The sequence below is a fragment of the Stylophora pistillata genome, chromosome 10 (genome assembly GCF_964205215.1).
Source record: "Stylophora pistillata chromosome 10, jaStyPist1.2, whole genome shotgun sequence".
Taxonomy (NCBI): domain Eukaryota; kingdom Metazoa; phylum Cnidaria; class Anthozoa; order Scleractinia; family Pocilloporidae; genus Stylophora; species Stylophora pistillata.
Genome location: NC_142528.1, coordinates 26,589,849 through 26,598,709, shown reverse-complemented (window position 1 = coordinate 26,598,709; position 8,861 = coordinate 26,589,849). Strand labels below are relative to the sequence as shown.

The window sequence follows — 8,861 nt, the reverse complement described above, 5'->3', positions numbered from 1 at the left end:
TCAATGCAGCGCAAGTTTTCACTGAGCAAAGTGTGGTACAACCATCATAAAAAGGCCATTTCCAAATCACTTTTGACCTCTTCTTCAAAACGAGGCCTGCTGCTCAACCATTCTTATGAAAATGAGATTATTTACTTATGAATAAAAACTTATTATCGCATGAGAGGATAAGCACCAGGACTCTCTTTCCCAAAGAGGCCAAAGGTAATTTGGCAAATAGGCTATTCCACATTGTTTACGACATGCACACTCTCAAAAAATGCTCTCGTGCGATCCAGGAAAATGAATTTCAAGGCTTACGCAAAACAAACCCAAATTTAATTAATAATTGCTTACATTAGTCCTTTTTACAGCTGTGGGCTTGGTGGCCAAGCCTTTGAACGGGAGTGAGGCTCAGGGTGACCTTGTTATGATACAGATGTTGCTGCTTTTCAAATGTAAATTACTTTGTTATCATGATAACAAGATACTGGTCTCTATCACAACAATGTCTCCCTCAACCTCACTTCAAATCAAAGGCTTGGCAACTAAGTACACAACTGTAAAATGGTCTATTGTGCGTTTTGTAGGAAACCGATCTGAGGTAAGTCAGTTCAACAGATTATGTTATTTTAAAGTTTTAGATATTCATAGCATTTACTGAAAAAAACCTACGTATCTATTGTATCATTTTGAAAACTCTTTTCAGCACTCAGCAGAGATGTAACGTCAGCAAACAAAGTACAATTTCAGTTTCAAGGAAACTTTTAAGTTGTACTTCAGTAAATCACCTCTGACCTGTGTGCGTCGTCGCCTCATAATCATAGCCCCAGAGATTTTCGTTTCAATAATATTTTTCTACTTAATCCTTTCAATAGTGTCATATCGTGTATTTTTTGTTTGTGTAGAGCTAAAGGCATTCACACAAGAGAAGGCAATTGCCTTCCTCAAACTATTTCTGAATTTGTAGACTTTACCAATAAAGGGAGCTAAACCGTCCCATCAAGGGATGGCTTGGGCGTTGCCTCTAAAGTGACCCAATAAATTAACAAAATACCTGTGATAGTCTCTATCAAGAATTTATCTGTCGACGTAAAAAAAATACCAATTTGTAGCATTTTTTTCAGTTACAAGTATCAATTTGTCCTGTTCAACGAATTAGAATTACTAGCAGACACATAATAAGAAATTCTACCTTTAACGAAGAGCTTTTAGCTATAATTAGTTACAATAAAAGCGGCGATAAATAGCAAAAAGGCCAGTCCAATATTAGCCTGCGCTAAAGAGTTGACGCCATTGACTCGGCCTACGTTTACACTTGGATCAACCAAGACACTTTTCTTGAACTTAGGGATGCGGAAAACAAACTTCTTTTCTCCGTCCTCGACCTCGTAATTAGGATATCCCTCAGGGAAGGCAGTGTATTTATCATCATCGGTAACCACCTTCAAAAAAAGAAAGAGAACGCACATTATTTTTAAATATTCTGTCATAAAAACAACCAAATAGACGACAGCAAATGTAAGTGCAAACAGAGGAAATGCTGAAAAGAATAATCGCCAATTTAGAGGCAAAAATATCTATTTGTCTCTTTGAGAACTCGCCATGATTGCCTCGGCCACTTTTAGAGTGAAGTTACGATTGGTAACACTGTTTTATGAAATTGTTTCTTAAACATTCAGCTATGTGACGATACATTTCACGAGCACGAAATGGGATGAAGACATGTGGACATTGGACAGACATGAACAAGCAGATGAGCAACAAAAAAAGAAGTGGGATGGAAGCGATAAGTGAAGTATTCATTGAATCCGAGCTACGCTTTGTAATGCAATAGATTTCCATCGACTCTACAAAGTGAAAAAAACTCACTGCTTAATGCTACGTTGGACACGACGCAATGATGTACGAACTTACTCCTTTATTTAGCAGCATTTCCGAGTCTCCGCCGATGTCATAAATGCTCGGACAATCATCGTCGTCGTCATCGCTATCGTTCGGATCATCGACACCATCGTCATCGTCATCGTCATCACAGATGGGTCTCTTTGCGGCGGCTTTCCTGTCATCGTCACTTATTTCTGCTGGAAAATCCTTGCTCTTGATTTTAAGTTTGAGATCAAGAAATTCTCCAACTTTGCCTTCATCGCAGTCAAAAGATGACCCGTCACAGAAATCCCAGTTACTGATCTGCGAAGGAAATGATGGTAAACTGAGTCAGATTAGGATCGTATCCAGATTAAGCGATATTTTTTAGAATCATTAACGTTATGATTACCAAAATTAAGGGCGAGTCACTCTTAGTGCAGGCAAATGGAAAAGAAAACTACAGTTGTTCCCTTCAAAGCAGCGAAGGGTGAAGAGACCAAAACACTTGACCTTTGAAAGGAATGGTTAAAAAACCGTACCACTTTTTTGACGTTACCCTCTAACCCCTCCCCCCTCCCCACTTACCCCTGTCTTTGGCTTACCTTAATATTAAACTTTACTGTTCCTTTTTCCACTCTAAAGGTTTCATTCCCAAACGTAACCTTCCCCGCCTGACGAAACAGATAAACCATTATCTCCAGAGAAGAAGAACCACGTAGGGTCGCTGATAGGTTTACGTTTGTAACAGGAAGTCCATCATATTTCGCCTGGGTGTCTACTTTTGTGAACGTAAAGTCCACGTCGTCAAAGGAGTCCACAGAATGCCTCTGCAACTTATCAACATCATTTCCATTGACATCTTTTTCCTCCACCTCGTCCACTTCAAATGATAGCATCTCTTCGTTATCGTCTCTAAAATCGTCATCATCGTCATCATCATCGTCATCATCATCGTCATCATCATCGTCATCATCATCATCATCATCATCGTCGTCGTCGTCATCATCGTTATCTCGAACAATCATGATTTTTCCAGACTTGGAGAGCATTTTAGCTGATACGTCATCGTCTGTTATAGTTTTTTCATCGTCGCTCTTATTAAGCTCGTCAGCTAAACATAACACTAGAATTAAAGCTGTCAGGAGAAACAAAACATTGCATGTCGTGAACAGTGCAACTAACAAACACTATATGTTCAGTTATGAGATCCGAGTTCATTGATACAGCATTAATTACGTGTGCAGAGTACAAAAAACTGAAATAATCTTTCTGAGATTATCATATTATTATCACTTACTCAGAAAGTTCGAGAAGTTTACAATATGTTTTATCGTGCTTAGCTCACTTCCGAACCTCAATTTTTTTCCTCTCATTTAGGGATGAGGTAGGGATATCAATTTCAGACAGGCAGACAGACTGTCTGATGTTGTTACTAAGGGTATTTACCGAATGGGAGGAGTTTAATTTGCTTCACTATTTACTTAGATTCTTAGCATTGATTTGCACATTACTCACGGGTTAATTACCTGACATGCGTCAGAGGTTCAATAGAGTGTTTTGCGAAAAAAATCATGATAATTATCTGCAACTCAAACTCGTGCCTCAGTACGTGCCCAGGTATAAGCACGTGCATAGTGGTTAACTCGATATTGCTCAACGAAGCCCAGTATAACCAAACGGAAGTTACAGCCGAGGGACAATCTGTAGAACTATTTGCGCTCATATGCACCTTTGAGTATTGATCGCGCGGAAAGTTTCAGGAAAAAGGTGGCTAAAACGTCGTTAATTATACTGGCCTGAATAAATTAGACTAAATTTTTTATGGTTTATCGTTAACAATTTCAGTTCCGAGTCCTGTTTTCATTTCGGAAGAAAAGCCAAGCCTTCACATATCAGTGAAGGCTTCAACAGTCATTTACACAGGTATAAAAATTTCTTGAACTAGTTTAATAGTGTTTTTTTTCTTCTCAAAAGTGATGAGAGACATGCTGCCAATAAGTAGACGTGCATGCTTTGTTCTCACCTCACTCGAAACAAAAATTTGATATTTCGGTGATCTTATTCAAACCAGCCTAAATGATCTCGAAACTACATGAAACTATGACAGTGCATTATTGCTGTGTTAAGCTACAATTTCGAAATAAAAATATCTAGACGAAATCGTGCTTTCAGTATAAGTTATAACATTTGCGACGCATTTTTTTTCTAACAAGCGAGGTATTACGACATAAAATAGGTACTTTACAGCGAAAAACGAAAAACCAATCGGAGGGAAATGGGGTTATAACAAAGCCACAAGGCTTGCGCGAGAAAATTGTTGCCGACGACGCACAGCGTCTCGACTGTTTTGACGAAGAGCGTGGTCATGGGTTGCAACTAACTCTCATGTCTGAGCGACCTCAGCTACCTATTCTCAGAAATCCTTTTGGAATCTTTATAGCTCTTTGCCATCGATAGTTATTGTGGACTTGCTTCAAATCGGTATCTATTTCGTCAGTGCTATTTTGGTTTTCTTTTCTCTTCGCAAATTCTTGGAATAAACATCCTTCACGAACATTAATCAATGAAAAGTGATTCAAACACAAAAAAGTTCCGTTTCCTTCACTTATCAGACCTTCACTTTCTTATCGGTAAATAAGTTGGTTGCAATAACGCCATCCCACATGCGACTAAGAAAATAGAATATACTTAATGCGTGGGTTTCGTCGCAATTGCTTCAGTTCTTAAACGAAAAAGACAAATATCTAATTATTCGTTAATAATCAAACTGCTCATTACTAATTTGGCGATTGAAACGATACCTAAGTGACCTACTTCGTTGCACACAACCTCATCACCAAACTTACCTAAACAGAATCCGAAAGTCCAAGCAGAGCGCAAAAATTGAGTGCACGCCATGATGCCTCTATAAAAACCTATGAAAAAAATAACTCAACAGCGTGTGAGCTCGGCAGCTTATATAGCACTCGGAGAAAGGTAATTACATTCCTTTTTTTTCGACACATAGGTGTTGTAGCAACTAATATTAGACGAAATCTTTTTTTAGGTTTCTTGAGATTAGTTCTCCGTTTTGGTAACAATGATTCGTCAACACGCAAATTAAGGACCGAGTTTTAGCTATAGTTTTTCGAAATACTGCAAGGTTAGCATCAGCTGAACCTCTAGATTAAGACATAAGCTTTGGAAAAAGCCCTTAAAAAAGCCCTAAATTTTTCCTTTAAACTTTAAGGTATCGTCGTTTGCCTGTGGTAGGAAATAAAAATTGATCCAAATTTGTAATGTGATCTTGGATGGAACTAAGCACTCTTCGAAACTACAATATTAGAGAATATCTCACCGGCTTTGCTCTAATCCTTCGCATCTTTTTGAAATTTCAAGTGTATATATTTGGCTACAAAACGAGTTGGGGTAAACATTCAAGGTTGCTAAGCATTTGTTATTAAGATCGTGTCTCCCTTTGGCAACTGTTTATTACTTGTGAGAACATAGTATTAATGATGGTGAGTGATTTGGGAATTGAAGGGCTAACATTAGGAAAGGAAAACGAATGTTAATTTTATAATTGAAATGTCTCGCGTAACGAGACAGTTTATACATATCGCACCAAACCAAGCTCTGAGATTCAAATCACGCATATGGCGCAACTCTGAAGTTTCGAATTCCTACATTTTATAACTATGTAAGTAATAAATCGAGACGTTATTCAGAGAAAAATGTTCCTGGTTGTCATTACTTGCTAACTGACATAGTTCAAACCAATTTTGATCATTTTATTGCCAGAAAAAATCTCACTGATTTGACAGAAAGTCCGAATTATTTGATATATGACCTCGTTGTCGAGAAAACCCTTTTTAGGAAAAAAGAGAGGTCTAAGGTTTTATCTAAAGACGACACTCAGTAATACTTCATGATATTAGTCTCACTTGAGCCAATAATACCACCCTCTCAACAATTGATAAGCAAATTCTTACATCGGTTCTTACAAATTGTTTGGGTTTTTTGTAGATTTTTTAATGAAACCTCTAAAAACTTTGAGATTTCTTTCATTTTGATTTGATGGCAGGTCTCTTGTTTTCAAAAAGCAAAGGTTGTTTATTTTTCTTATCATTTAGACTGCAAATATAAACATCTCATTAACGATTTTTGTTAAGGAAAAACTGAGCGCTAGTTTAATTTTACTTGCAGAGCGTGATAAAACTGCGCCACAGAAAGCATCAATTCCAGGTCGGTGTTCCATAAAGTAACCGTCTGTATGCACTTGGTAATTAAAATACCTCTCATATTCAAGCGGCAATCATGACTTCCCCTAAACCAATATCTACGATAGTTTTTTTAGCAGAACTAACTCGATGTTTTTTCGTTTAGTTTCGTCTTTGTTCACTTTTTCAATCATGTGTTTGCAATGGTGGAATAACTGAGATAAACACTACTAAGCCTACCTCAAATTGAGCGATTAATGGATTTAGGCCCCGTGTCTTTGTGATTGTAAAATCTGAAATTTGATTAAATTTAATTAAATTTGCTTATTACGAGGAAACAAAAAAAATGTTTTTTGGCCTAAGAGGTAGGCCTGCTAAAATTGATGTGGTTGCTTCACACAAGAGAAATGTTTTCGGTAAATGTTAAACAGGTTGTTATTGTGGTCAGGACGTGCATTAAATGAGGTAAACAAAGATTTAAAGAAACAACAATCACCGATATCTACGAAACGAAGTAAGATTACGAAAGATCGCGAAGTTTATGGCGAAATATCGCGAGAACTTGCGGTGAATAGTGAACAAATTCTGCAGAGCTCGAGGTTCGTAAGCGTTCTTTTCCCACAGACCTGTATATAGCTTCTAGATGTATATAAAACTACATGATGCTGGATTGAAGCTAAAATCACTTTGTTTCCCCTTGAAATCACGCCAAATCATTTTTATGTTTCTCTATCTTTAAAGGAAAAGCTAAATTTGTTTGTGATATTGGAAAACTTAGTACTTCTTATATTCAAGCGGCAATTTCTTCTAAACAAATATCCGCGATTTTTGATAGCAGAACTAACTTGATGCTTTTTTTTACCCATAAACATGCGATTGAAATGGCGGACGCATTGAGACAAGTAACGGTTCGCTACTAAGATGGAAATGGAAAGAAACTCTGTAGGTTCTGGTAGTGGGCCTTCTAGTTAATTCTAAATAAGTTCTTTTTATATTTAGTCTACTAAATTAATCAAAAGCAAAGACTCAAAGGATAATACCGGTATTTACCCATATACAAAAAACCAAGAACGATTACGGAAGACGACGAAGCTTCGTGCGAAATATCGTGAGAATTTTCGGAGAACAATGGACAAATTCTGACAAGGTCTATGACTGCCAACAAGACCGGTTTCAACGCGCGCTTTAACTTTATTACATTCATTCATTCATTTATTACATTATGGTCGATCGTGATTGAAACTTTGTATGATCTCGAAAATGCGAAGGACGAAAAGCTAGGAGTTGATCGCAGTAAAACAATGCACGTTGATCTAAACGACTCTGATACTCTAATGCTGAATTTAACCGAGAAGCTTATACAAAATGAAATTAAACAAAGCAAAATTATACGAATAAATCTAACACAATATGAATCAACGTGAGTGGAAGAATGCGAAAAACAATAAGAAAAATGCGCGTGCTAAACGTAAAAAATGTAATTAGGAACGTAAGGCCCAGTTCAAACGTTGAATTTCACATCATTGCCGAACTTAACTCCTATTTTAGTCGACTAAAATAGTTAAATAAGGCATTTGATTCAAACGTCGAATTTAACTCTGTCGCATTTAACTCTGTTCGCTGTCAATATTCCCAGGCGTACTACTTTATAAGGCCCAGTTCAAACGTCGAATTTCACATGTGCCGAACTTAACTCCTATTTTAGTCAACTAAAATAGTTAAATACGGCATTTGATTCAAATGTCGAATTTAATTCAGTCGAATTTAACTCTGTTCGCTGTCGATATTCCCACGCGCACTACTTATTTGCTAGACGAAGACGTCTATTGAGCGTTTGCTTAATTGCTTCACCGATGCTCTTGTTTTGCTGTTTGTGTTTGCTTCTTTATCTTGGCTTTTCGTCACGATACTTTCACTTGATTCACGTTCCATCATTTCATTGAAACACGACCCACAATATGCCACAGAGTTTCCTACTTTCCACCCAGGAGTACCCTCTTCGTTTTCAAAAACCGAACACCTCATACAAAAGTAGTTACCGCACGTCAAACAACTGTATTTGTCTTTTCAAAGCAAGAACTACAAATTCCTTCGTCTCCCTCCATTTTTTTGTGCTGTTTTGGCTTTTTCGCGCATGGCATTCATAGAATTCCTAGCGATTTGTGGGTAATAAATAATAATAATGATAATAATAATAATAATAATAATAATAATAATAATAAAAGTCTTTATTAAGCACTCTAAACAACAAACGTGTTTAGTTACAATGATATGAACTCAGCAAGTATAAAACTAATGAGCTAACTAAATTACTGACTAACTAATAAGAGAACTAACATCTATTAACAAAAGTCCTTTTGAAACGTTCAGTTCTGACAAGAGGGAGAATATAATTATGGCGCCTCTTACGTAGCGTAACCATTGGTCGCGCTGGTGGCAAAAGGTCATCTAAAGCTGTTGTAAAATCGCTGTCGGTGATCTTGGCCCACAACTTCTTATCTTTTAGAATAATAGTATTTTCAATCGAAAAAAGCTCTTTACAGTAGCCAAGCTTAAAAGCTCTCTTGAACAGCCTGTCTATGCGACTCAGATACTTATGATAATACGCGCAGCCCCATACTTCTACAGCATATGTAAATATAGGTGGAATAAGACTGATAAAAAGAAGATGAAGATGATCCAGCGGCAGTCCATAGAATTTACAAACACGTAAGATGTACAGACGACTACTGGCTTTCGATATAATATTATCAAAATGTAAATCCCAGTTACACGGATCAGATTGAATAGTCACACCCAACAACTTCAGACATG

At 37.1% G+C, this 8,861-nt stretch overlaps 1 protein-coding gene across 1 annotated transcript; it reads right to left on the bottom strand.

The window, feature by feature from the left end:
• Nucleotides 1-301: 301 nt before the first annotated feature.
• LOC111323336 (skeletal aspartic acid-rich protein 1) lies at nucleotides 302-4,843 on the bottom strand. The gene is made up of 4 exons (XM_022926663.2): nucleotides 4,695-4,843; nucleotides 2,451-2,983; nucleotides 1,897-2,169; nucleotides 302-1,424 (listed from the first exon to the last, which is right to left on the bottom strand). The coding sequence occupies exons 1-4, from the start codon at nucleotides 4,744-4,746 to the stop codon at nucleotides 1,191-1,193; spliced, it is 1,092 nt and encodes a 363-aa protein (XP_022782398.2). The 5' UTR covers nucleotides 4,747-4,843; the 3' UTR covers nucleotides 302-1,190.
• Nucleotides 4,844-8,861: the final 4,018 nt, after the last annotated feature.

What these genes read in the sequence shown, in the direction of transcription:
- LOC111323336 (XM_022926663.2), bottom strand. Translation starts at nt 4,746, where the DNA reads ATGGCGTGCACTCAATTTTTGCGCTCTGCTTGGACTTTCGGATTCTGT. An exon ending in CAGTAAAGTTTAATATTAAG is followed by an intron (nt 2,170 to 2,450) that starts GTAAGCCAAAGA and finishes TTTCCTTCGCAG; the next exon opens with ATCAGTAACTGGGATTTCTG. An exon ending in AAATGCTGCTAAATAAAGGA is followed by an intron (nt 1,425 to 1,896) that starts GTAAGTTCGTAC and finishes CTTTTTTTGAAG; the next exon opens with GTGGTTACCGATGATGATAA.